At 43.1% G+C, this 27,907-nt stretch overlaps 1 protein-coding gene across 1 annotated transcript; it reads right to left on the reverse strand.

Moving 5' to 3' along the window:
* Positions 1-190: 190 nt before the first annotated feature.
* Positions 191-27,731, reverse strand: prkcea (protein kinase C, epsilon a). Its single transcript, XM_084040748.1, has 15 exons — positions 26,605-27,731; positions 14,993-15,056; positions 11,578-11,743; positions 10,744-10,778; positions 9,946-10,034; positions 9,697-9,826; positions 8,890-9,032; positions 8,350-8,449; positions 7,601-7,800; positions 6,883-7,056; positions 6,639-6,793; positions 5,675-5,813; positions 4,637-4,825; positions 2,896-3,042; positions 191-2,004 (listed from the first exon to the last, which is right to left on the reverse strand). The coding sequence occupies exons 1-15, from the start codon at positions 26,947-26,949 to the stop codon at positions 1,855-1,857; spliced, it is 2,226 nt and encodes a 741-aa protein (XP_083896874.1). The 5' UTR covers positions 26,950-27,731; the 3' UTR covers positions 191-1,854.
* Positions 27,732-27,907: the final 176 nt, after the last annotated feature.

Below are 27,907 nucleotides of genomic sequence, written 5' to 3' on the forward strand. Positions count from 1 at the left end.
TCACTTCTGAGCACGATGATAGGTCAGCTGGCCAGGAAAAGCATCATCATCATCATCATCATCCACTCCCCTTCCTCCCCCCTCCCCTCTTTTCTTCTCTCGCACAAACTTTTGAAGCACCCAACAGAACAGACCTGCCTCTGAACAGCAGCAGACGAGGAATCGATGCAGGAAAGGACGAGTCTCGGAGTGATGTAGACAGCTCAGTGTTTTATTGGAATCAGACCAGACAGGACTAGCCCGGCTGTTGCACTACATTTTGGCACAGAGTAAGATAGTGTGACCAGGAACAGCCTTACCCCTGGGTGCACGAAGCTTCACTACACACCGACTCTACTACACACAGAGCAAACCAGCTCGCCTTCAGATCACTGTACAGTACACGCGACAACGGTCCTTCTCTGTGTGTGCATGTGTGTTTGTAAGAAAGAGAGTGAGAAGAAGAGGAAGGAGGCGAAGGAGAGAGTCTTCATGTGGTGTTTTTTTGTCTGTGTGTGTGTGTGTGTGTGTGTGTGTGTGTGTGTGTGTGTGTGTGTGTGTGTGTGTGTGTGTGTGTTTGAAATGAGAGGTAATTCAGCTGCTGGTTTTCCACATTTCTTTTCGCCCGGCTGTAACAGACCTATGATAGTATAGTTATAGTATTATACACAAAGATTTCCTCCAGATACACTTTACAATAATAATAATAAGAACTAAAAAAAAAAGAGAGAGAGCAATACGAAAGAAAAGCCATTCTTAAAAAAAAAAAAAAAAAAAAAAGTCAGAAAAGCAAGTGGTTTTGGCTGAGTGAGACGGCTGTTGGAGGCAGGAAAGGGGAATTGGTGCTTTGGAGGCAAGGGGGGGAGAGTAAACACTGATGGTAACTATAGAAACAAAAATGCTGAGGACGAGAAGTCAAACAGGGAGAAAGAAAAGTCATGCATTCACACGTGAGAAAACGACGACGACAAAAAAAAAACGCCCACGGGTCAGTACGTTCGCACCGACGGGGAACAGCCTCCGAAACTAGCAGAAGGATGAAATAGCTGGAAGTCGGGCTTTATGCTGCTACACAAGCCGCCTGTAACACTCTGCTCCACATAATTAGTTCAATAGCCTGTAACTTGTAAGCTTGACATTCACTTTATACACACGAGACAGGAGCATGAGTGCAGTTCAAACATACCACAAAAACACATTTTTGAGGAGGACAAAAAATAAAAGAGGACAAAAATAACGCATGAACAAACCAATAAAATATATAGATAGTCAGGGTATTGCACAAAGGGTATTTGGCCCTAACTGGTCCACAATAAGGACAGGAATAACGCAGGTAGGGTGCTTGTCCATGCGCCATAACTCTCCTTTACTAGCAAACAATACCAACACAATACAGCCACTCAACACAGGCTATGTACAAGCCTCTGCACCCAGCACCCAAAACACAGTCCTGGTGCTGGGGAGAGAAGCAGTGTGAGTGTGTGTGTGTGTGTGTGTGTGTGTGTGTGTGTGTGTGTGTGTGTGTGTGTGTGTGAGAGAGAGTCTTGGTTGTCTGAGCATGTGCATGTTTGTGTTGCAGTAACACAATTGATTGTAGTGTGTATCGGTTGTGTGTAAATCTGCATTAAAAGTGAACAATGGGGGAATGTGTGTGTGTGTGTGTGTGTGTGTGTGTGTGTGTGTGAGAGAGAGAGCATGTGCAGCAGTGTATATTCATATTCATATTTATATTCATAATAAACCCAGGCAACAAGAACAACACAATGCAAGTAAAGAATATTCAAAAAGTAACAACAACCAATAGCTTCAAAGAGCAGGGAGTGACAGTGTGTGTGTGTGTGTGTGTGTGTGTGTGTGTGTGTGTGTGTGTGTGTGTTAGGTCTGCGTCTCCTCTGGGGCGCAGTAGGAGAAGTCTTTGAACTCCTCCTGGTTGATCTGTCGGATGATGGCCTCGTCTGTGGGCGTCAACACGGGGTCCTCCTTGGTGAAGTCCTGGTCGAAGTTATTCACATCTCGCTTGGTCTTCTGCAGAGACGGACACACACACACACACACACACACACACACACACAGGACGTCAGAGGAAGAAACTTGGATCCAGTGCTTTAAAAGTGACATTAGAGCGACACCTTCTGACTGCTGACTCTCACTGTCATTTCAGCGGCTCCAGTGGATTTGGCCGAACCGTTTTGTTGGAAAAGGTATTAATCACCGGATCAGACGGTCTCTGCCTATTTTTTTTTTTTTTTTTTTTTTTTAGGCCAGTGTGCATATCCTGACCTACATTTGTGGCAACTCATTTTCTAACAATGGTACTTAATTATTCATCTTTTTTAATTGTACGTAGAATTCTTTTGAAAACGTTCCTCTTATCTTATATTTTGTATTTTATTGTGAAATACTGGATTATTGTAATTCCTCAGACATAAAAGACCTGATACTACATCAATACAAAGCTTTTTTTCCTCCTTTTTTTTTTGTTAATACTCAACTTTGACTGTAAAAATGTTTCAACAAAGATCTTTTTTGATATTTAGCAAAAATAAGAAACTTCTTGAATGCAGCAGGGCTTTACTTTGTCTTTGCACATACATGCTGAAATATACAAAAATAAAATACACCCTAAAATGAGCAAAATGTAACTATTTCACGAGCAGTGGCTTATTTGCATTTTCCCTCTTTTTTTCTGCCCAGGACCACTCAACGTTTAGTGAACGGCTCTCACCACCAGAGGGCCTCGTATTACTGTCGACTGAGTATTCCTGCAGTACTGTCTGGAGGATAAAATCAATAGTATTTAACTTTTAATTTCAAGTGCATTGAAACCAATAGACCGTCACAGTTGTGTCTTATTTACAGTTGATAAAACATTAGCGTGTGTGTGTGTGTGTGAGTGTGTGTGTGTGTGTTTCTTACAATGCGGGGTTTAAAGGGCGGTTTGACTTTTCTCTGCTCCAGCATCACCCAGTCGATATCTCTGAAGAAGGCATGGGTCTTGATGGCCTCCTCGCAGCCCTGGCTCACCACGCAGCCCAGACGCTTGGCCGGGTTCTTGGTCATGAACTGCACACAAACACACACAAACACACACAAACTTTTAATTTCCAATTTGCCCTGCTGTTACGGACGGGCTACCAGGAGGACCAAAACATGAATATGCTATGTATAGATAGGGAGGATGTGTTCAGAACTCTATACCGGGCCTGATCAATACAGATACTTGCTCCAGGTATTTTCCGTTTTAAAAAATCAGGCACGCCAGGAAAGTCAAATTGTGGGTTAATGTCCACCTCTGGGCCTGCGTCTGCAAACCAACACCCTTTTAAGATGCTCAGCCGCGGTTTCATCCATCACATGACGAGGACAGAAGCGGAACGACGGGTGGAGCAAAAAGCCTTTCAGCGCTAATAATAGAGCGGAGGCATTAATGGCTCCGTGCTACTAAGAAGGAGGTGTAGTGGCAAAGTGAGGAAGCGGGTCAGCAGAGTGCCAGTGTTATTTACTGCGACTCTGCTGTCCGTTCAGCTCTTTGATTGTATGATTGCATTGTTATGACTTCTTTGGCTGACTTTGTGTTTTTATTCTTCTTCTATCAGAGGGAGAGCAAACAGGCTGATGCTATAGTATGACTTTATTTGACCATGGCTTTTTATGCCTGTTTTGGACTCACTACACTCAGAATTGGTGCGACAAGCGATACGAGTGATTTTTATGACTTTTTAATATTTTTTAATTATTTTTTTATGAATTTATTTTGACTGCCTGGTTTTATCTGGTCAAACAGATCCGCAATCATTAGCAATATTGGATTCACAGGATGTTTGTATGACTTTTAATGCTTTTATATAGATATTCAAATATAAAAAAAAAAATGTATTTAATTTTTTTTTTTTTTATTATTATTTTATTTTTCATTTATTTAAAAAAATATATTATTTTTTATTTTTTTTCACTTCTACCACCATCATATTCTGAATTTACAAAACCCAACTCCAACCCTAACCCTAACCCTAAGCTGCAGACATCTGGCTGTAAGGTGAGCCTCTAGTTTACATAAAAATACATTTTAAACAGTGTTTTATGAACCCGATCCCCACTGAGTGCCTCTCATCCGTTTAAAGTCACAGGTTTTAGCAACCGATTTTCCGAAAAATAAATATGCAGTATGGGCTGAAGGTATTTAAAGAATCATTTATAAAAAATAAAAACTCCTTTGACCATCTGGATGAAAAAAAAAAGAATCTCCCATCTGTTGCATAATAAAAATTAAAATCAGTTCTGTTATCTAATCTAACAAAAGATGGTAGAAACACACTTTACTCTCCATACCGATCAAACTAAACAATGTGCTAATAATATATTTCTTGTTGTTTCTCGTTTCATTTTGATTTCTGGATTTTTCAAATATGTCGGTTTTAACTTCTTTTTAACTTCTTTTGAATTAAACTTGAGTTTCTCTTCACATACAGATGTTTGTGTTAATTTGGTTCATATTTTACATAATGCGAATAGGATTATATATATACATATATATATATATATACACACAGAATTAATTGAATTAATACATTTTTCGATGGTTTTGAAGAGAATGCAAGAGCTCTTGAAATGAATAAATAAATAAAATGTTGTGCCATGCTTGGGAGACGACGCATACCGCTCTAAGGATGGAAACGGCTTCTTTGCTGAGCCACACGGGGTAGAGGACGTCGTCGTGGAGGATCGACTCGAACAAGTCGTCTTCGTTATCGGCTTCGAACGGAGGCTGCCCGGCCATCATCTCATACATCAGCACTCCCAGAGCCCACCAGTCCACAGAGGCTCCGTACTCCAGCTCCTGCAGGATCTGGATTCAACAACACGACACGGCTCAAAGTGGAGGACAGGAAATACCGTAACACGAGTCCACTGGAACAATCACTCCTTTTACTCACACCAACAACTCTTATCTGCAATGTCTGCGCACAAGAAATCAAACACTTAGCTGGCATTTCACCTGAAAAACTTCTAATCTTCATGATCTTTTGCTTGTTTAAAACAAAAGATTATTCACAGATTCCTTAAAGCACAAAATAAGAACATATAGCAGAAATCCATCTGGTTAAAAACCTTTTCTTTATTAAAAAATAAGCAGCAATACCGTATGATAGGTTCATGAGTAAATTATTTAAACTCCAATTAGAGGAAAAGAAAATGCAAAAAGAGATGAAATAAAAGAGGAAAAAATGAAACTAGGAACAGAAATCTGAAAAATTAAAATGAGCTGAAAAGGTCCCTAAAATGCTGATGATTGATGATTACAAGTCAGACTTAGAAACCTTATTAACGTGAACACCAGTAAGTAATGCTGTAACATTTCATTGATTATTTGATTGACAGAAAATTAATGCGTAACTTTTTAAATTACGAAACAAAACATTGTTTTTCAAGCAAAAGTGTCCTAACGATTTCTCAAATAGAAGTATTTAGTGGTTTTCAAAGTGTTCTAATATAATAAACTTAATATATATTTTCATTTAAGACTAAACTAAGAAAAAAAAGCATATTCTTGACGGATTATCTATTAGATAATTGAATAATAATTGTTCTCCACCAGCAACACAAAAAGTGCACGGCAGTGAAAGCACTTGGACAACAGAGGAACCATGGGAGAACACACCCAAGTGCAGAACGTCCTGCGGATGGTTCTACTCACCTCGGGGGCGATGTAGTCCGGCGTCCCACAGAAGGTGGTGGTGGTCACCCCGTTCTTTATGCCCTCCTTGCACATGCCGAAGTCTGCCAGCTTACAGTGTCCCTCTGCATCCAAGAGGATGTTATCCAGCTTCAGATCCCTGAGAGAGGAAGACACAAGTCTCAGAGTCCGCATGGCGATATGCAACAAACAACCTGAGCATCACCGTGCAATGCAATAGTGTGAGACATGCACCCTCTGATATCTTCCTGGTAACATGACTGCAAATTAATAATAGTCCCTTCAAGTTCTATAAATGGCTGAGTTGAATGAGGATTCATCTCTCAAACAAAACACAATGCGACTATTATGGCAAATCTCTTTGATCATTCTTAGTTTTGGGTGTCTATGGCTGAGAACTATAAAAATAGAGCCCGACCGATAAAGGATTTTGAAGGCCGATACCGATACAAATGTTTGTTGATTTAAAAATCAGACATTCCGATATATCGGCCGATATTTTTTTCTTTTTGTTTTTATTTCAGAAACACGTTACAAAACATTAACAGATTTCCCCAACATTAGTTATTTGTAGTTATTTATGAGTCTTCACTCAAATAATATGATAATGCAGTTTAAAAATAAACTTGTATATTTTATTGTCACAACGGGACAGAGGAAAATCAAAATATATTAACGTTCTGATAAATAAAATGTATAAAAATACAAACTTAAGATATAAAACTTTAAGTCCTTTGAACAAAAACACAACAACAACAGAACACAAAGTTACCAGCATTAAAAGACTTGGTAAGCTTCATAAATATAACTTCCAACAAGACTGGAGACAAATTATGTTAAGTTCTATAAAGGTGTTTCATCCGTTTTTATTTTATTTTTAAAATATTCATTTATCGGCCATTATAAATGCTGATACCGATAGTTTGGAAAATGCCTATATTTTATATAATGGGGGGGGGTCTACCTGTAGATGACCCCGTTGCGGTGCAGGAACATAAGGGCCGAGGTGACTTCAGCAGCATAGAAACGAGAACGAGGCTCGTCAAACTTCCTGGAGCGCTGAATCTGGAACATCAGGTCTCCTCCGTTCACATATTCCATTACAAAAAACAAACGATCCTGAGAGGGAGAGAGGGGGGGTTTGAGACGGAAAAGAACAGAGACGATCTATGAAATCAAAATGTGTGCGTGCCGTCTGCGGGGCTCACCCGGGTCTGGAAGCAGCAGTAGAGCTGGGTGAGGTAGGGGTGTCGGCGGGCGAGGGCCAGGATGCGCTTCTCGGTCATGGTGCAGTCCACGTCGTCGTCCTGCAGGATCACGTCCTTCTTCAAGACTTTGACGGCGTAAACCTCCTCCGTCCCCTTCAGCTCCGCCAGCATCACCTGGATCAGGGAGGGAACGACCGTTAGGTGTGAAATCAGCAAATCTTCACGAAAAAAAAATGTGTTTTTAAAAAAGCTGTTAAAGTGAAAATCTGTTTTTGTTTTATGCAGAAAAAAACAAGACAAACATTGTGGATTTGGGGACTTGGGGAAACGTGGGTTGATACGATGGTATTTTTTTAGCTCCGTTTTGGTCTCCACGTTAGTCGGAAGCTGCTAAATGTTCATCGGAGCTTTTTTTGCTGACATTTTTTTATTTGCAGTGACAGACAACAAAAGTTCAAAGTTCAAAAAACCAAAACAACGATCTGAAAGATGCTCAAAGGCCTCATTTCAAACAGTGATGAGCGTAACTCTAAAGTTATCCACAGCTGCAGGCGAGAGTTTCCACCATTTTTTCCACCAATGTTTGTTAACATTTGCAAACTAAAGTTAAAAACACAAAAAAACCCAGATTTGTATTTATAATATTTATTATTGGTCTCTTATGAGTAACGGGAACTCGGTAAACGGGGTGCAAAGCAGCAAACAGACGTCGTCGCACCTTGCCGAAGCTGCCTTTGCCGAGAACCTTGATAAAGTTGAAGTCCTTGAGGCTCCTCCGCTGGATCTGACCGTTCTCCCTGCCTGCCGAGGAGGAAGAGGAGGTGGTGGAGGAGGAGGAAGAGGAGGAGGAGGAGGAGTGTTGGGGTCCCTGCTGGTCGAGTGACAGCACGTCCTGCAGGCGATCCAACTGTGCCAAGTCTGTGGGCGTCAACAGGAAAGCAGATCAGCGAAAACAGAGTGTCTTTTTTATTTATTCCCTGACGTTTTTTTTTGTTGTATTTTTAGGAACAAGGCTCGTTATTTTTAACTTTTCAATAGATAAAAAAAAAACATGATGATTACATCCTCTGTATGTAACCTGATCAAATAGCAGCAGTGGCCGGTGTTCAGCTCCATAAATCAAAAATGGGAATCCTTCCATAAAGAGAAAGTTAACTTTTACTTCACGGCTTGCAAAAGTGTGAGAGGACGATGAGTAACTGTGACAGCCAACTGGTGGTGGGCAGTAGGAGGGGGGGGGGTTCTTAGATAAAGTAAGTTCAGTCTTCTATATACAAGGAAAATAACACACTCAACTAATTATTTCTTGAAAGGAGCAACAATATTATTCCTGAAATGGAAATACTACCTCTTACTGGTAAGAAGAACACGGTAAAACCACATGCTGCTAAGAACGCATCTCAGAGCGCTTTGAAAATGCCCGTTTGTGTCAAATCTGTGTGTGTGTGTGTGTGTGTGCAGCGTTACCCTGCTGTGAGGGGGAGGTGGGGACAGCTGGCTGGCTGAAACTGTCCTCGGTGTGTGAGAGCTCAGGAGGAGACTGGGGAGGGTCCTGCCCTGGAGTCAACTGGACAGAAACACAGACAGACAGACAGAGACAACATGAGCATCCCCGCACGCCTAAAATCCTTGATTTGAATCAGAGTCAGGGAGTCGAGTCTCGGTTTTCTCAGTTGAAGTGTGTGACTTTGCATCAATCTCCAGAGAAACACAGGAAAATGATTGTTTGAGACATTTTTTGACAGACTTCCGATTGCTGGAAGAAAACGTAACTGCAGTTAGGAGCTACACTGGTCTGAAACGTTACTTTACTCCCATGATACTTTGCTTCCAGATGGCTGCCTGATGAAAAAGGGGGGGAAAAGGAGTAAAGCTGTCCTCTACATAGCCGTTATTTCTCTATATTCACGGAACGAATATTCAAATATGAATTGGATGTTAATCTACATGAGAAATAATCACAAATCAAATAAATATCATCTTGAAGTGTTGGGCGAGACTCTTTACCTTCCTCCTGCGCTGTGCGGTGTTGGAGATCTTGTCTGGCGTGACTCCCAGATCAGACAGGACCTTGGCGATTCCTCGGGCGTCCACGCCGCAGTTGGGAGCCACGTTGGACTCACACCGCCTGTGCACGTTCATCTTACACACTGCAAAACGACGAGAACATGGTTCTGTTCAAACCCGAGGACGGCTTTCTGGTGTAAAACACTGGACCGGTTTATTAAAAACGCTGCCTTGTGGTTAGAGAGAGATTAAACTGCGCTGAAAGGTGCGACCAATAGCAAAACGTTGTCCATCAATAGACTGCAGAGTGTAAAACACAGGTTTGCTCGTGGAATTTTACTCTGGAAGGTTCTTATAGAGGATTGTTTGATGTTAATCCGTCGATTACTTTCTAAATTAGTGTATAAAATTGTCACAAAATAGTGAAAAAAATGCCATTACACATTCTGAAAAGTTGCTTGTTTGGTCCACGACTCAAAAATACAACATTATTTTACTTGTTTAAATGGAGAATAGCATTCTCCTGTTCGCCCCGTGGCTTAACGTTTCACCAAATGTCTTTTAAATCCGTCCGCCAGGTTTTAATCCCACTAAGTAAGAAACCAGCAGGATGTGTACAAATGTGTGTGATTTATTATTAAGCTCTACTCGACACGTACATTTTCATTTCATTGTGACTTAACATGAACGTTTACGGAAACATTTTGTCTCTTTTTAAAGCTCCAAGGAGGTCGCAAAACACGCGCACCCGTTGAACCAATCCCATATGTGCTGACGCTGTAAATTCCCCAATGCACACGAACTCACCTTTGCACTGCAGGCCCTGCCTCATGAGGCCCCACAGCAGGGAGCCGCAGTGGTCACAGAAGGTGGGGACCTTGTAGTTGTGGATACTGAACTTATGGGGCATGTTAACACTGAACCGCTGTGAGCCCACCTGCAGGGGGAGACACACACACACACACACACGATTCATAAAGAGGACATATCCTTCTGAGCTAAGCTCGTCTTCAGTGTAACCGTCGTACTGCATGTGTCGGGGGTTTTTGCACGTACCTCCTCGGGCGTGTCCTCCTGCTTCTTCATCCCGGCACATTTGGTGATGATGAGCTCGTGGCAGCGCTTGTGGACGACACACGTACACACTGGAAGCACGACACCAAATGTTGTTAAATGTTATTAATGTGTGATGTTATTGCGTCACAGATTAGACAGACGGGTTAAGACAAGAAGTTCTCTAGTGATTCCTTATTAAAGGTTTCGGGTACTCAGATTCTTTTATTTAACATTTCCATCTGCAGTACAACTTGGTGCCACATGAGGGAGCCTGAATGTTCGTGTTGTTCTGGTAATCGTATTCTAGTTATAACGCTGAATCTAATATAAAAAGACTCACGTAGATTCTGTTAGGGAATGAAAAGAATGGGATGGTCCGTCATTTAGTCTCATTCATAGTTTTAACATATTTTTTCTTCAAAATAGCTTTTTTTTTTTTATATATTCATGATATTGAACGTTAATTTATGCACAAATTTGCTGATCTCATGATTCCAGACAGTACACAAATATCGGCCGACCCAGTAAAACCTGGATTATTTTCAATGCAATAATGTTTTGAAATTAATTATTCAAAACAGTTTGATTATTATTCTACGACTGTAAATGTGGCGCTGAAGCGATGACCGGGGGTATTTTTAAGATGTGTGCCGGTGTAATGCAGGTCCTCCGTGGCTTGAGACCAAATCACAGCTGTCATTCAGCAACACGTAATCCCTCCTGTGTTCGGGTGCTTCAATAATAAATGACGTGCAGTATTACTTGAGGAATTGAAATCCACCAGAGAAGAGTACTCACCCTGACACTGGTATCCCTGCTTCCCCAGCACGCCCCTATCGGATCACACACAGAGGAGGTTGGTTTAACCAAAAACACCAGCAGCGAAACAAATCACATTTATTTATTTCATTTTTTTCTTTAATTCTAAATGTTATTCTTTTACTTTGTTATCGCCATCTCAAGTGGTTATTTGCATAAAAAAAACACTTAAAATGATGAGCGGTTTAATTTAAATATTTGCTCTCATTATCTCGGTATTAGTAGTTTTAATTATGTCATCATAATTAGGGTTCAGTTTCAAGACCACAGCAACACTTTATGTGAATGAAAAGCTCGTAGTCGGGCTATCATATTACTAGAAATGCCCGCAGCACATTTCTGTAATATATTTTAAATAGTTCATTATGTAAATATGTATTAGCTCGTTGCAAAACCAACATGTTGGAAAATCAAAAGAGATTAATTAAACGCTTATTCTACAGCCTTCCACCCCAACAAATTTGCATACCGGATTAAAATATGCATCAGCTGATTTTTCAAATATTTATCATAGGCTCAGCTAAAAATCACAGATCATAATCCCCTCACTTATATCTGTTTTTATAACAGGTTTCTCACCAAGAACTAAAAAAGTCTTCACAGGACAACATCTGAGCACATCGTGGTGGAGTTACACTCTTGAACGCATCGTCACGTAACTCAGTGGGGACCCGTGTTAAACGTTAGCGGTTAGCTCCATCAGTTAGCCCAGCGGGACCGCGCTGCCCACCAGCTGCTGACAGCTAACTAGTGATGAGTGTGTGTGTGTGTGTGTGTGTGTGTGTGTGTGTGTGTGTGTGTGCCGTAGCCTACCAGATGAAATCTCTGCAGTGTGAGCAGTAGGTGGGTTGTCTCAGGTAGGTGGCCATGAACTTGTGTCCATTGACTTGATGGACGCGTCGCCGGACGGCGCCTTGTCGCCGGCGGGGGCCGATCCTCTCTCGAAACACGCGCTCCTCATTCTCATTGGTCCCCGTGGCTGTCGAGGGCAAAACAGGAAACTTTATCAACAATTAATTCATCTCGCAACTTTCGTGCGTCCCCGTGTACGTTTTAAAATGTGATTTTCACGTCCTGCTTTTGCATCATGTTTGCATGAGATGTTTAATCATTCAACGGCCTCTCATCCCTCCCCCCCCCCCCCCCTCCCCCGCCTCCTCCCTCTTTCCTTACACACAAACGCCGACCAGAAGCCTATGCATAGGCTATGCTATTTATACTTTCATGTGTGGGCACTAAAACGAAGGATAGCATATTAAAATACTCCTCCTCACCGAGCACAATCCTACCAGCCGTTCCCTTCCTCTCCGCATCGCTCCCCGGAAAGATAAATGCTTTCCGAGGGCAACCTTAAGACAAGAGAACCACCTCCACTCTCACTCCCACACACACACACACACACACACACACACACACACACACACACACACACACACACACACACACACACACACACACACACACACACACACACACACACACACACACACACACACACACACACACACACACACACACACACACACACACTCCTTCCCTCTGCGCGCCTGTCCTAGTTTGCCTGTCTTCCACACTCTCTCTCCTGGGTGCCTTATAGATGTGGTTACTGCTGAGTTCGATTACAGACAGGCTGTCTAGGGACTCTGTGTGTGTGTGTGTGTGTGTGTGTGTGTGTGTGTGTGTGTGAGTGAGAGTGGAAGTGTGTTTCTCTGTGTGTGACTGGTGTCGGTGAGAGAGAAGGGGGGGGGGGGGGGGGCAGCTTAACAGGCCATTACTGGGATCACTTTGTTTTACATAATACATCATCCATCTGTCCTGAACACACACGCACACACACACACACACACACACACACACACACACACACACACGCACACGCACACACACACACAAGGAGGGGTGATGAGGCATAACAACAGTTAGGAGTGATCGTCGTGGAGACGAACGTATTCTGGTTCAGCCCCGCATGATAATCTTCTTTTTTAAGAAAAACAAGATTATTGGTGTGTGTGTGTGTGTGTGTGTGTGTGTGTGTGTGTGCGTGTGTGTGTGTGTGTGTGTGTGTGTGTGTGTGTGTGTGTGTGTGTGTGTGTGTGTGTGTGTGTGCAATACTCAATTAAGTTGAATATAATCACTCCCAAAACACAGAATAAGACTGCAGAGACATTTAAACAAAATCCCATTAAGCTTGAAATACTTGATAGTAGTACCTTTCATTTATATATAATATTCAATATATAATTGTGATACAACAATAAATAAACCAATAATTAAAACTATAACTGATATTCTAGCATGTAGACACATAATTAGGACCTGACTGCATTATCATGGAGGATACTTTCATCCACATTCTAACTACTTACTCATCACAAAGTCATGCTGATAAATAATAAAGACGGCTCACTGCTCTTACATAAATGTGTTAGACGAGACTGATCTCACGTTACCGGGAAGAAGCCCAAGAATGAAAGAAGTAACATTTTTATTAACTAGTTTTTATTCACTGTGTTATTTCCTTTTCCTTTTTATTCTAGTTAATAATTGCGCTGCATTCATTCTGTATATTTTCTGCTTTTATGTCTATACACTTTTTTTTTTAAGTAATAACAATAATTATTATTATTTAGAGTTCAACTAGTTATTTTCATTATAAAGAATCTGCCCATTATTTTCTAGATTTGCTTCTATAAAAATGTGTATTATAGCACAGTAACTCCCAAAGATATCCAATTTTATGTGACATAAAAGAGAAAAGCAGGAAATCTCCGTATTTGAGAGGAAACATTATTACAATTTGAGATTACTTGAAATTACCTGATTAGATGATTATCAAAGACTAAGCGATTAGTCTAAGAATCTCCACAGCTCCAATTATTATCATGAATGTCATTATTATATGTCAAGGAATCAACGTTCTGCACTAAACCTGTCACTCATTTCCAAGCATACAGTGCAAAACAAAGTAAAACATATGGATGAATAACGATATTGTGTGGAAAAGTAAGATGATTTTTCGTGACAAAACAACATTATTTCCTCCTGGTCATTATGTGCGATCGACCATGAAGGTCATCTTTTAAGCTTTGAGGAATGTGAATCAAACATTTAAAGGGAACAGAAAAGGATGAAGAAACGGAGGGGAAGAGGCGGCAGATGGTCAGATTAGGTCAGATTATTGCTTTTATTCGCTTCCTGAGACAAACAGACGTATAAAAGGAGAGGAAAAAGGAGAAAGGAGGAGAGGAACAACTCCTTCCAAGCTCTGAAGCTGCAGAGAACAGATTGCACCAGGGGGGGAAAAGGAAAGATATCTGCTAAAAATACCACCTCCTCTTGTAGTTCTCACCCTCCATCTCTCCATCCCTCCTATCAGCACACACACACACACACACACACACACACACTTTGTTTTTATCAGCATACATTAACATCGCGAGCACTCAGCTGAACTCAGGGAGGAAGTTCAGGAGTGGGCGGGGAGTGGGTCGTGAGGTCACCATGGAGTGTCCAATCATCGATGAGGAGGGCAAGACACCGACGCCTGAGTCTGCATGTGTGTGTGTCTGTGTGTGTGTGTGTGTGTGTGTGTGTGTGTGTAATCCGTGGCTCAATCTCCCCTACTATTTTAAGAATCTACTCCCTCTCACTTCATCCTCTACTGCTCTCTTTATCCATCTTTACACAGAGAAACTATACTGGTGTGTTATACAGCTGCAAAGCCCCAACACACACACACACACACACACACACACACACACACACACACACACGCACACACACACCTTTTTGGACAGCATGCAAGTCAGCGTCCGACCGGAAAGAGATTTTTAATGAATACAAACAAATAGAGAACAAGAGAGGAGGAGGAAGTGAATTGTGTTAAGTAACGTTCAAGGCAAACGGGAAGTAACCTTTCCATCGGCTGTGTTCGGAATCGCACACACATATTGGGTATGCAGTGCGTTCACAAAAGTATGCAATACTATAAATATGGGACAAAGCCCAGGTGTACACCACATTAGCGAGGATTTCCCGGCGGCGTGCCTTGGAAGCGCTCCATCACTCACTAGCGTTTCGCTGGCGAGTTCACCGTATCACCTTCACCTGAAGCTGCAGTCTGTGTGTGTGTGTGTGTGTGTGTGTGTGTGTGTGTGTGTGTGTGTGTGTGTGTGTGTGTGTGTGTTTCCTTTCACACGTTAAGTAGTGTGCTGTGGGGGGTTTTTACCTTCAGTAGAGGATCCGGACAGATCGATGACCACGTACACCTTCCCCTCCGGCTCCAAGTCAATCTGCAACACAGAAAGTGAGAGAGAGAAAATGGAAAATCAGCGAGGAACAACATGGGACAACATGGAAGAGGTCATCATCATCACACACATCCACCACCACTCTTTTCTTTTTATTCTTTTTTTATTCATAAAATAATACATCCTTCACCAGCAACTTGGAAAAGACATCTTCAAAATAAAAAAAAGCTATTGCAATTCAAGTGTAAAAGTGAAAATTCCAGTATATAGCATTTAAACATAGAAATAAATGGAATAGATCCAACCCGATCCAGCTGCTTGGGTCAGTATCGGCCCCATATCTGATATCTTATAAAGGTGCATCCCTAAACTGATGAAGTTTGATTAATGATTCCATGTGAACTGTAAAATAATCATCCACCTATCTAGTGTATGTTACAATCATTAAATAGTCCCATTTCTTCCTCCTGCTCCGGAGTAACGTGTAGATAATTGTGATGCAGAGATGAATCAGATATGACATTAACTTTCTGACAGTTTTAGGGCTGTGTAATACATTTTAAAATTCAATATATATATAAATAAATAATGCCCTCAAATCAGCTTTTTTGACCAAATGTTCTTTGCAGCCCACAAATTTGCAGCGCTGCATGTTGGACAAAGTAATGCTTGTGGAGTCTCATCCAAACTTCATATTTTTAGAACGCCAGGGAGCCCAGGTCCTCTCTGCTGCAACAGACGGTTAAAACGGTAAGAATCGATTTCTCGCGTTAACACTCACAGAGATGCTAAGCGTTGCCAACCCACGGACGAAGATAGCCGAAGGGGAAGTACCTGTGTTATAATCCGTTAACCCTCCATGACATGAATTACAAGCAACAGAAAATGGAGCGAAAGCTGATTAAATCGACGTGTTTTTCTTCTTTATTTTTTTTTAGGAATTAAAAGTTTTGTGAAAGTGATGTTCATCTTAAATTAAAGTCCTAATGAGCTCTGATTCCCATGAAATGGAAGCACATTTATTCCCGGGAACGGAACAAAAAAAAGCTCAAATATATAACTTGATGAACAAACATACAATCTGCATATGCACAATACTTATTCAACAAATAATGACATCACCCCCCCCCCCTTCAATGTACAAGTACAGAGATTAGAGAGAGTGCAACAGAGAGAGCGAGAGAGAGAGAGTGAGAAAGAGAGGTTTAAATCCTTAGTTAAGCTCTGGGACAGCAGCCGATCCTCTTATGCAACAGTCAGAAACACACACACACACACACACACACGTCTATGCATTACTGAACATGAGACACAAAGATCGCACAGGAAACCCGTATCACACACACACACACACACACACACACACACACACACACACACACACACACGTAGACATAGCAGCAAAGGCACACCATCACCTGGAGAGGAATCCATATTTAAAAAATGATGAGGAAAACGACACAAACTTGAAGAAGATTTTTTGTTTCAAAATGATATGTATGTTAAAGGGAACATGAAATGTTTTCCTTTGTGGTGCTTTAAGGTTGGCAACCATCCATCGCCACCATTATAGCTATTATTAGCGATTATTTGAGCCGGCCGCTATCATTTCCCCATAATCGTTGGATTCAACAAATCAAGGTAATTTAAAACTTACAAATCTGCCAACAAATGGAAGAAAATTCGAGTTTTTTCCCACCAGCTGGTTGGAGGGGAATAAAGTGTCTGAGCACAAGGTCCGAGGAAAATAAATAAAATAAATAAAAACATTGAAAAAGAGCGTTTGGATGTCCGGATCTTAAAGCTGTTGCTCAATGAAACCCGTGCTCAAGTTGACTGATACTACTAGACAGACTAGACACTAGCATCATCATAGCCACAGCTGAATGAAAGCATGAGAAAACACTTTTACTGTGATTTTATTACAATAAATGGATAAAAGTTTCCTGAGATATAAATCCTGAGCCTGATGATCGGCATCTATTGACTATGTGAAGGTAATACTTGAGTGGAAATATAGTGGAAACTTGAGTTTTGGACTTTTGATTGAAGAAGAAGAGACATTGGAAGATGTTACCTTGGGTTCTAGGAAGTTTGATGACTTTTTTTGGACATTTTATGGACTTCACAATTAATCTGAAAAGCCGTTCGGTCAAGGAATCTATCTGAAGCTCAAAGTCGGAGAAGGTAGCAATTGTGCAGTATCATCCTTATGTTGCATGCATAACACAGAACAACTGCATGGGATTTGTGACCTATAAACGTCATGGGATTCTTGATGTCTACCCTTGAAAATGGCGTGCTAATCCCCAAATGGAACCTCTTGCGTAAGAGCCCATCTCGGCGGGGATTTCAGCCGAAAGATGGAACTGATTCGGTGATTTGGAACAGAGTGGAGCAAATGGACGGCGCCATCATTGATTTAATGTTGGGGATCCTGAGGTTGCAGGCCAGCCAAAAAATAAAAATAAAAAAAAAATACCACACCATCCTCACTTCACCAGATCCTGACCACTGCATTGTATCCAAATCAGTATGAATTACTATTACACAGATATGCGATGATGAAGATGAATTACACCATGCTAGTGTTCAATATCTGACAGGTAATCTTGGAAAAGAACAATCTTTTCTACTTAATATACACTTTCATTTCTTAATAAAACAATCATGGTTAAATTGATTGCTTCCCCTCAGCTGTCCAGGACCTTAGTATTGTAAACTCAAGGCACCACTGTACTTTAAGTACATTTATCTCACCTTGAATTTCTATGAAGAAGATTTTGTTTTTCTCGTATGCCTCGAAGGCCAACGACGAATCAAAGAATGGATAGAAGTTTTGACAAGTTGAAGGAAATTGGGGCCCGCGTCTAACAAACAGCCAAACTAATAAAAAAACAACATCCGTTAAAGTCTCAAATGCAGCATAATCAAAGCCTCATCCATTCGTACACACATGCGTTATATAAAGCCTCGCTCGTTAAAAACACTTCTGCATCAACAGTCCAGGACGGGTTTTAAATAGTGAGCTTTGAGTGAATATGTGTGTGTTTGGGTGGAACTCTGCTGGTAAACGCAGGTTTTGATATGGTTTCCTCCGAGAATTTAAGGTGACACACACAGGCTGAATAATTGACATACAAATGGTGGTTTCCCTTTAATTAGTGTCCCTTTAGTACACCTGTGCTGCTTTCCCTTCTCTTGACGTGAGAGAGCCGTCACAAACCGTGTCGTTACACAAACCCCACCCTTCAGAGGGTTATTCAGGATTAAGCAAACACTAACATACGTGCAGAGTTTTAAAATGAACATCCCTCGGGCGTTTTATTGTCATCAAGTCAACTGGGCGTTGTACTGAGCCTAACAAAGCTCTATTAGTTTACTCATGGCAACTCATTACTCCAACCATTTCAGGTCTGGGTTGGGCAACGAGTTTGCTGCACTACTACTATATTTTTAAACTATCAACCGTTCAAATGACTGTGATATAATGCATATTTGAAAGGGTAGCTTGTAGTGCACTGCACCACTGCAAGCTGTTTTTGGTAAACATATGATAAAATGTATGTGATAAACCCACTTTAACCCACCTGTCGTGCAGCAGACGGAGAGATCTGGACGACTTGGTGGAGCTTTTAGCAGCTAGAGGTCAAATTCCCCATCGGAAGTTGGTGGAGACCAAAAACAGAGCTAAAACATTCACCAAGTGTCCTGCAACATGACTCCGATGATAATGCTGCTCCATAACTGCTGGATGAGGATAAAGTAAGCTGTTACACGTTCAATATATACCTTTTAATATCTGTGCTTCTATTGATTGATATTAAAAAAAGGTATACAATTCACTCTACAAGCCCAACATTTAATTATGAATAACTGATCCTCAAAATGGATTTATTTTCTTTCCACCGACTAAAGGTTTAATTGCCTCGTAGTTCCAGCACTAATATATACGACGGTTAACACCTGTTAAATGAACTGTAACGTGACGAGGAGTTCACCTGCCGTGTACCGACAACACGCCGGGTTTCCCGTCCTCGACAACAAAAAGATGGGAGGAGAGAGAGATGGAGAATCTAGTTCGCCTCATTAATCTTGTTAGTCCAATTAGGACACCGATACAGCCTGGGAGACGGATAACTTCACAAACACTGTCTCTCTCTATCACACACACACACACACACACACACACACACACACACACACACACACACACACAGGAAGCTGAGCGTGTGCGTCTGGGGATTTTAAAATGGACTTCGGAGGGAGGTTAGCATTAAACACACATACAAGCTTAACTCTCTTGCATTCGTCCCATCACCACACATACAAACACAGACGCACTTCTGACAGCATGAACACACACACACACACACACCATATGCAGCAGCACAGGGAAGCACTCAAGCGAGCAGACAGGGCACTCAAAGCTTGCATTATATCAATACTGTGGAGCTAACCCCCTCCCACTCTCCATCCATCCAGCTCGCTATCTCCGTCCAAGCAGACAGCTCTCTCTGTCTCTCTCAGGAGCGTTTAGTCTCAGTGACAGCCTCCCACATCCATCTGTCAAATAACAAATTTCGGCTTTGAGAGAGCTTGACCACATTCACACAATAACGTGTGTGTGTGTGTGTGTGTGTGTGTGTGTGTGTCACTCTGCACAGACACACACACTCAGGAGGCCCATGCTGAGTGAGACAGCATGAGAGTCATGCATCTTTAATGTAACATCACAGACGGCTAATAATGTAAGCGGAGCTGAGATGTGTGGTGGTGGTGGTTGGAGGAGGGAGGGGGGGTTCGCCAAAGCCCGCCCCCCCCCTGCCACGAGAAACGGGTCCAACGGTCCAGAGTGGCATCGACGAGAAACAGGAGAAAGAGGAGGATTGGATTTAAGAGAACGGACGTTCCCGATCAAATCGGAAGACGGGATGTCTCGTCTCCAAATGGACCGGCGGAGCCGACGGCCTGTTGAGCAGCCGCTGCAGATTAGACCGCCGACGCTGTTGGATCCGTCTAAATGAAAACACACTTCATGAAGCCTCACGCTGCAGGAGGAAATCCCCGCTTCCAACCGGGTAGTGGTTCAGACAGCCTTCAATAAATGAAGTTGTTGGTCCTCAACGTAGAGTGGTAAATGCGTTTCTGTCAAGCAGAGTTCATGAAAATAGAAAAGGGTGCAGAAAACTTCAGTATATTATCTAAATTTTCACATATAATAATGAAAATCAGGTGTTGTATTGACCGATAATGGCAACATACACATTGAGATTCTCCTCCGGTTATCGCTGAATCAGAAATGGAGATAAAAACATATTGTAATGGTCTCTCAGAACGCTACGATAGAAGCTGACTTTAGTACAGAGGCCCAACTAATCTGTGTATAAACCAGAGACTGTCTCACTACAAACAACAAGGTCGCTGCCGTATTTATCATATTTTATTAAGTGTTGATGGAGCAGCTACGGTGTTAGCATAGCCTGCCTCCGATCGAGCTGAACTCCATTCAGAAAACAAGCATTTTAGAAGTTATTTGCTTCCGTCAAGGCACTGGATGCCAGCTTTCGATACATGAGTTACTTTGGGTATTGAACCTCAGTATCTGTTGCACATTCAAAAATCAAGGGTGGGCGATACTTATTTAACTCTTTCAGCTCTGTTGTTAAAAAGTATTATTCAACCCCACTCCTAAATTTGATAAAAATGTATCTTGTCGAGAGAGAGAGAGAGAGAGATAGAGATAGAGAGAGATAGAGAGAGAGAGAGAGAGAGAGAGAGAGAGTGAGAGAGAGACAGAGAGAGGCCAAACAGTGTGCATTTCACCTGCTGTCCCGGAGCTCTTAAATATCCACCCATTTCTTCCCTTTCACTGACAACATGCATTAAACACTCTCAAGCATCCACACACACACACACACAGCTGACCTGATTTGTGTGTGTGTGTGTGTGTGTGTGTGTGTGTGTGTGTGTGTGTGTGTGTGAGAGAGAGAGAGAGAGAGAGAGAGAGAGAGAGAGAGAGAGAGAGAGAGAGAGAGAGAGAATGTGTGTGTGTATTGTAGCAACAGCGCATCTTAAGTCCACTCTGTCCTACTTAAACAGCAGGTCGCTAAGAGGCGGAGCCTGTGATGTCATGCTGCTTGCCAAGGTGCGGGAAAGGGCTAATGACAATAAAGCGTGGACCTCACTGTGGATGATCAGGGGGTCTTCGGTGTCCCCGTGGTATCGTTATGGTAACAGAGAATCGTGTAAACTTTTCTTTAGTCAGAGATAAAGCTTGACTTACTGTAGCCGTCGAGCTAACAGCTAACAAACTAGCCGTGCGCTCACACCAAACAGTACATTTTTACACTTTATCTGGCAAATTTTGTTGGCAAATCGTAAAAAATGTCATCCGATACCTGATTCTGATATGCAATGCGATTAAAATAGCAAATTTGGGCTGAAGATATGCGACAAGACGACAAGGCTGTACTGTGGCGTAAATGTCAGCGTTACAAAAAGGCTTTTCCATTCAACTTAACTTTAAATGATTTACCCCATTGAAAAACAAACAAACAGGATGGTGACTGGCCTTGTGTAGACCGTCATTAATCCTGGCTGCTGCATGTATGAGCAAGTGAGTGTGTGTTGATGCCAATCGGTGGCCGGCTGACATCTGACGCGGTCCGTGTGTTCCCGAGAGGAAACGTTACACTGTGTGGTCATCGTGTCTTAGAAGCTCCCAGCAGCCTCCAGCTTGATATATTTACATGTACATACGGCTTATTTCCACACCTCACCACCTGCTCTTTCCTTCATCAGCTTCCCATATTCACCCTTTTATAAAAAACCTTATAGACATCCTTTTAAAGTCAACTAGAACTGTGTTTAAAGTAATAATTTTAAAAGCAGAAATCGGACGAAACATGGTTGGTAAGCAATTTAAAGTTGCATATGGAAGTTATAAAAGCAGACAACTGCTTTCATTTCACATATATGTTCTGTATGTCATAAAATCCAGCATCCTATCAACCCTTGAGATCATTTTACACTACAGCTTGAAAGTAAAAAATACTAGTAAGTATGCTAATACATGCTAATACATAACATATTTGCTATCAAGAAAATAAAAGATGTGATGACTAGCTAACAAGAGAAACGCCTGACGTCTCCTCTGCTCTTCTTCCCACTGCGAGTTGGTTAAGAGGCCTGATTTGCTCTGACAATACGTTCCGTTACTCAGACTGTCGCTCATTCGATGGGGCTACGTTGAAAAGGTCCGGGGCTTCGGCCGTGGCAACGCCGGCACAGGAGAGCGAAGCTAAGCTCTGGACAGCCTCGGCCCGACTTTACCCCGGCTTGTAAATCCTATCACAATAAACAACAACAGGCCACGGCTCTGGCTCTTTCACTTGGTCGTGATCTCTCCGATAAGTACTTATTCCATCACGGTGGATGGTGGGGAACCAAATATTGGTAGCGAAAATATCAAATAGATATATTATATATATATCGATGGAGGAAAACGCAAAACCTATCTAAAAAAAATCACTTTTTTGAGAAAACAAAAAAAAAGAATGTATTTATTAAGGATACCCAATGCATAATACACTGTTTTTTGGACTATATTACTATATTATGTGTTAACAATACAGACTAGGTATTGTACACCTCCGTTTTGCTTTTCGGCCATATATATATATATATGAAAATGTTTTCAGCTACAGGCAGAAGTTCCAAAGATGTCACATTTGAATGTTGTATAAAGTTTCCTCTTATTACAATATATCTGGCCATGAATATTTACTGTATATTTTACACACGTTTTTCTTTTCCTCCATGGTTTTAGTCAGGGCCGGCCCAAGTAAGTGAACTAAGCGGCTGCTTGGGGCCCCAATCGTGTGTGGCGTTTGTTTTTCTTCTACATATTAAATAAATGAAACAGGTGACGTAAACATCAAAGTATGTACGCAATAGAAAGAGAATTCTGATTTAATAGGGACCCTTACTCATATAAAATGGGTTATGATGTCTAAATGGGGCCCCTCAGATAAATATCACAGGATATGTAGCTAATAATTAATACAATTTATAATGTAACATTATAGTGTGACATTTGTGTCAATAATCGTCGAGCACAGGTGACTCTCCAGTGGTGGGAGGGGGGCCTGGAATCAAATTCTGCTTAGGGCCCCCAAAAGGCTTGGGCCGGCCCTGGTTTAAGTGCTAACACACATCAGCTGTGCACACGAAGGATTCTACACACAACGTCACAATAACAGCTGTGACAGCAGCCCAATATAACCCTTTCATCTGAAGCGAAAAAGTAAAACCAACAATACTGTCATCGTCCTTTGCGTTGCTCCGACGCTGCCGTGCCACCGTTGCCACGGGAACGCACGGACGCCGTTTCCTTTACGGGGCTGTGTGATGAAGGCAGCTTTATTTACTCAACGTGCTTCAACTTAAAGGTAAAATGCACAGAAGACATATAGGACATGAAGGGTTTGAATTCATATATCTTACATTTATTGGCAAGGCGAGTTGTGTCAATCTAATAAAACAGCGTTTAACGAGCGACATTATGGCTGTGACTTTGAGACTTTTAACCTCCAAATGAGTGGTGTGCCGTCAAACACGATCTCCACTATTCTGCTGGGGAGTGAAAGGGAATTAGCTTTGAAGAAGATGGGAAACCTTTTAAGTTCCTCTGCCTTTGAAGGCCTCGGATTTAAATGCGACTTCTCTAAAGCACCACCTAGGCGCTGCTCTGTTTTGTTTTTCTCTCTTCTTACACCCCCCCCTAACTCTCACCTACCCATCCCTCTCTCTGGTGTTCCTGTGGGTGAGAGGCTGTCACCAAGGGGACGGGCTGTCACTGTCGCCATGGGGATGGGCTCCACAGAGCATCTCAATTACTGAGCGGGACAATTAATAAGCATCAAAGCCTGGTTAATATTTCACCGGCGGCGCTGAGCGGCAGCCTGGCCCACAGTGCTTCGGGTCCACGGGAGACCGGCCATGGAGAGGCAGCGGAAGACAAAAGAGAGCGGGAGGCAGAGAGGATAACGGCGCTGAGACGACGAGGGATGAGGAGAGGAGCGAGGCGGCAGATGGGCGGAGGAAGTGAAAAGACGGGAGTTGAGACACACAAGCCACGGCGTTCGTCTTAACAGCATGCAGCATCGACCGCAATCACATTTTCTTCATATTCATTTCATTTTTAATTCATATGGCTGATGCTGATGCCGACGCCGCTGCAGTGAGCAGGTGTCATTTTCACTGTCCTCCATTAACATGCTAGCTTTTTCTAATTGGCTAAACACAAAGTACAGCTGAGGCTGAAGGGAACGTCGTTAGCGTCGCAGGTATATTTGGTCATAACACACATTTTTATGGAAGTCAGAGGATGGCTGAAGTGATTACTACTCCTTCTAGGGGACGTGAATTAAATGTCAATCCATCAGGTAACTGTGGATATATTATATTTAACTAATAAACTATGTGAATCTCATGGATAGGATTCATCCTCATGCAGACCGTGGATTTTTTATCGCAATCCAGCCAACAGCAAATTGAGAATGTCCTTCTTTTCTTTGTTTTATTTCACTGGATGTTCAAAATCTTTTCTTTTTTTTTTCTTTTTTTTGTTGTTGTTGTTGTTGTTGGTTGGAAAAAACAAGCAATTTGACAACTTCTCTTCTATCTTGGACTTTGGATAATAATAATAATAATAATCATTATGTATGTGTTAGCCTTTACCACCTAGCCTGCTTGGACAGCGTTTATTTTGAAGGCTTAAATTGTATAATCTGTGGATTACCTGGATTATTTCTACAACAGGTTGACTGAGAAGACACGGGTCTAATTGGCCGACACACATATCACAGGTTCATATTAGTGCAACTTATCGCAGCACTAACAGTCCGTGACGCTGTGCTAGCATCCTGAGGCTACGGCCACTTTTTATGTGCCGTATCTGGTTTATTTAAACGTACAGTAAATTGTGGGAAACAAGTGGATAAACCACTAGACTTCCAAACGTTTCCTTGACGAGTCTGAGGTGGTAAATGAAAAAGTGGGAGCATGAGATGAAAGTGTAAGGTGCACAGGTGAGGCCCGGAAGGAGGAGAGGATGATGGGTAAATGAAGGCAGGGGGGGGGAGGATGAGGGAGACGCGAGAGGCCGAAGTGGTGGAGGAATGAAGGGCGAGGGACAGAGGGGCTGTGTCGCTGTGAGGCAGGTATTGATGAGCCGGCCGGCTGATCAATGGGATTTGGTCAATCAGCAGAGTGATCCATACGCTGTGACCTCACTCTGGATGGCGGAGGAACGAGGGGTGGGTGTGTTGCGTGTCTATTTATATGCCAACGTCTACTGATACAGTGTAGGATTACATAACTCCACATCAATTAAAACCCCTCCTGACGAGCCGTATCACCACGTGTACATCAACAAAGCCGAACGGCGTCGCAGGAACCAAGACGAGCTTCCTAAGACTTTCAAAAAAAAAAAAAAAGATGAGAGAGATTCAACATAATTAACATTTTGTCGCCTCTCCTTTTTACATCATAATAACCATATGTTAATCCAGCTGTGAGCAGTATTCAAGAACTACCAAGATGCCAACAATGATGCTGTAATTAGTACTAAACAGACACCGTCATCGTTTGGCATCATATAGAAAACAAGTTTAAAGTCTCTGACAGTTATTATTATTATTGACAGTGGAGTCGATGCATTTTGTAGGTAATGAGTCAAAACTGCGTGTCCTCGGCTCCCAGAACGCTCGTCCTCCGTCAGCCTTTCATCCGACACGGAGCGAGACGAGATAAAACAAAGCGTAGAAGCGGAACAAGATCACATGTCAAAACCGGAGACAAAACTTGCGGACTCCTAAACAAATGGCTCTTTATCCCCTCGCATGCGGATCTGCATGTCCGACATCACAGTCCCGACGCGAATGAGATAACCGACGGGAAACCGGAACCAATGAGGGGAGCCCTTCCCCGACCGCCGAGCCACAGCATGCGTGTCTGACGACACAAGGGCACGTTTCTTCCAGTCGAAGGAGGAATGTGAGGAATTGCAGAAGGATGACTGCAAACTGGACCCGAGGTGCCCAAATCAGATCTAACGCGAGTCCAAACAGCTCCTGGGTCGCAAATAAGAGGAGGGGAATAAAAGTACTGAACACCATAAGCGCTTGAGTTTCCCCCAAAGGTGCTCGGGGTCACGGCAGAGGTGCTGGGAAGCTCTCAGGACGGGACTGTGTGTGAACCAACGCATGTTGTGAAGCAAATGAGTCGAATTTTAAGGATGAATATGTTAAAAACGTATGTGTGTCTGTTGGGGACGCTGAGCAAACTGTACACTGCGTTTTCTGCCAGATGCCTCCCAAGTAACCACAGGCACCACATCAAATATGCAAAGCAAACAATGCTACTGTACGGTTGTGGAAACTGGGAGCCCTGGTCTATTTTTTCAGGGCCGGTTTGTTCTCAAATTTCACCTGCCTGTGCACATTTCTCACAAATTTACCTGTGACTTCAGGACCCCCGAGGACTCGGTGGGTGATAAACTGAAAGAGACACATCAAACACGTACCCAGTCCTCATAGTGCCGGGTCCCGTTCTGCAGCAGGTCCTCCAGCTGGATGGTGCAATTGGCCACGAAGTCATCGTATCCGATGGGCGCATCGTGGAAGACGGACAGCTCCAGGCTCCGTCCCTCACGGACCTCGGTGCAGAACTCCTGGTGCCAGGCGGGGCTGTTGGTCTTGGTCCTGGTGGCGGTCTGGCCAAGCCGAGTCTGGTCCAGATTCAAGGCAAGGTAAGGGTCCAGCAGGAAGGAGCCACTCTTCCCCACAGCGTGACGCAGGGCCCAAGGTGTGGGCTTCAGGTCCACCGCCTCACACACTCGCACCTTCAACAGGCCACTAAACACAGGCATCGCTGCAGGCTGCTGGGAGTGTGCACGTATGTGTGTGTGTGTGTGTGTGCGCGCGGGAGTGCGCGCGTAGGCTAGTCTGCCTGTTCCTGCTCCTGTACACAAAGTGTTTCCTTCCAATGAGCGGGGTCACTGCACAGTCCTGCTACATCCCATAATGCCGCTTGGACTCTCAGTCTAGTACAGCCATATCTGAACACCGTGTTATACACACGCGCGCGCGCACACACACACACACACACAAACACACACACGCGCACGCTTACAGTACAGCTGATCTGTAAAGGGCTGAAAAACGCAGCAACAACGCAGACTCACAACCTTCAGAGGTCGCTCTGCTGAACACTCTCCCACCCTTGTTTGTTTACGGTCGGTCCCGTGCGCCACACAACACTCCCGTCTCGGCGGAAACGAGCCGAGGTATCAAACAACGGTGAGAGGGGGATGCGGGTTAACGAGCTCCGGTCGGGTTCACGTGAAGCCCCGGAGCGTCCCCGCGGTCCTTGTGTGTCTCTCCCGGGTCAGGGTGGGAGAGAGCGCGAGCAGCCGCGCCTAGCCATCCGGGATTGGTGCTCCGTTTCCAGCCCCTCGCTCCAGGCTCGCTCGCTCTTCTCGGGGATAATCTCCTCGCTTCGACCTCACGGTACCGCGATATTTGCGCGTACTCTCGGAAAGCAATGCCGTTTCTTTTCTTCTTTCTTTTTTTTTTTGTTGCCCGCTCAATGCAGTCTTTTTGGGGCTCGCGAGCACCCCAAACACATCACGGTGCTCCGCTCCCGTTCGTTTTTTCTCCTTTCGGTCCTTGTGCGCGCCCCCTGTTTCCCGTCCCCCCTCCTCCCCTCCCCTCCCCTCTCGTTCGCTCTCTCTCTCTCTCACACACACACTCACTTACTTACTCTCTCTCTCACTCACTCTCTCTCTCTCCCTCTCTCCTGAATCCGCGAGTGAGCGCGAGCTGCAG

The sequence above is a fragment of the Eutrigla gurnardus genome (genome assembly GCF_963514095.1).
Source record: "Eutrigla gurnardus genome assembly, chromosome: 22".
Taxonomy (NCBI): domain Eukaryota; kingdom Metazoa; phylum Chordata; class Actinopteri; order Perciformes; family Triglidae; genus Eutrigla; species Eutrigla gurnardus.

What these genes read in the sequence shown, in the direction of transcription:
- prkcea (XM_084040748.1), bottom strand. Translation starts at nt 26,949, where the DNA reads ATGCCTGTGTTTAGTGGCCTGTTGAAGGTGCGAGTGTGTGAGGCGGTG. An exon ending in GTCCGGATCCTCTACTGAAG is followed by an intron (nt 11,744 to 14,992) that starts GTAAAAACCCCC and finishes TGCCCTCGACAG; the next exon opens with CCACGGGGACCAATGAGAAT. An exon ending in CGCCCTTTAAACCCCGCATT is followed by an intron (nt 2,005 to 2,895) that starts GTAAGAAACACA and finishes CCGTCTCTGCAG; the next exon opens with AAGACCAAGCGAGATGTGAA.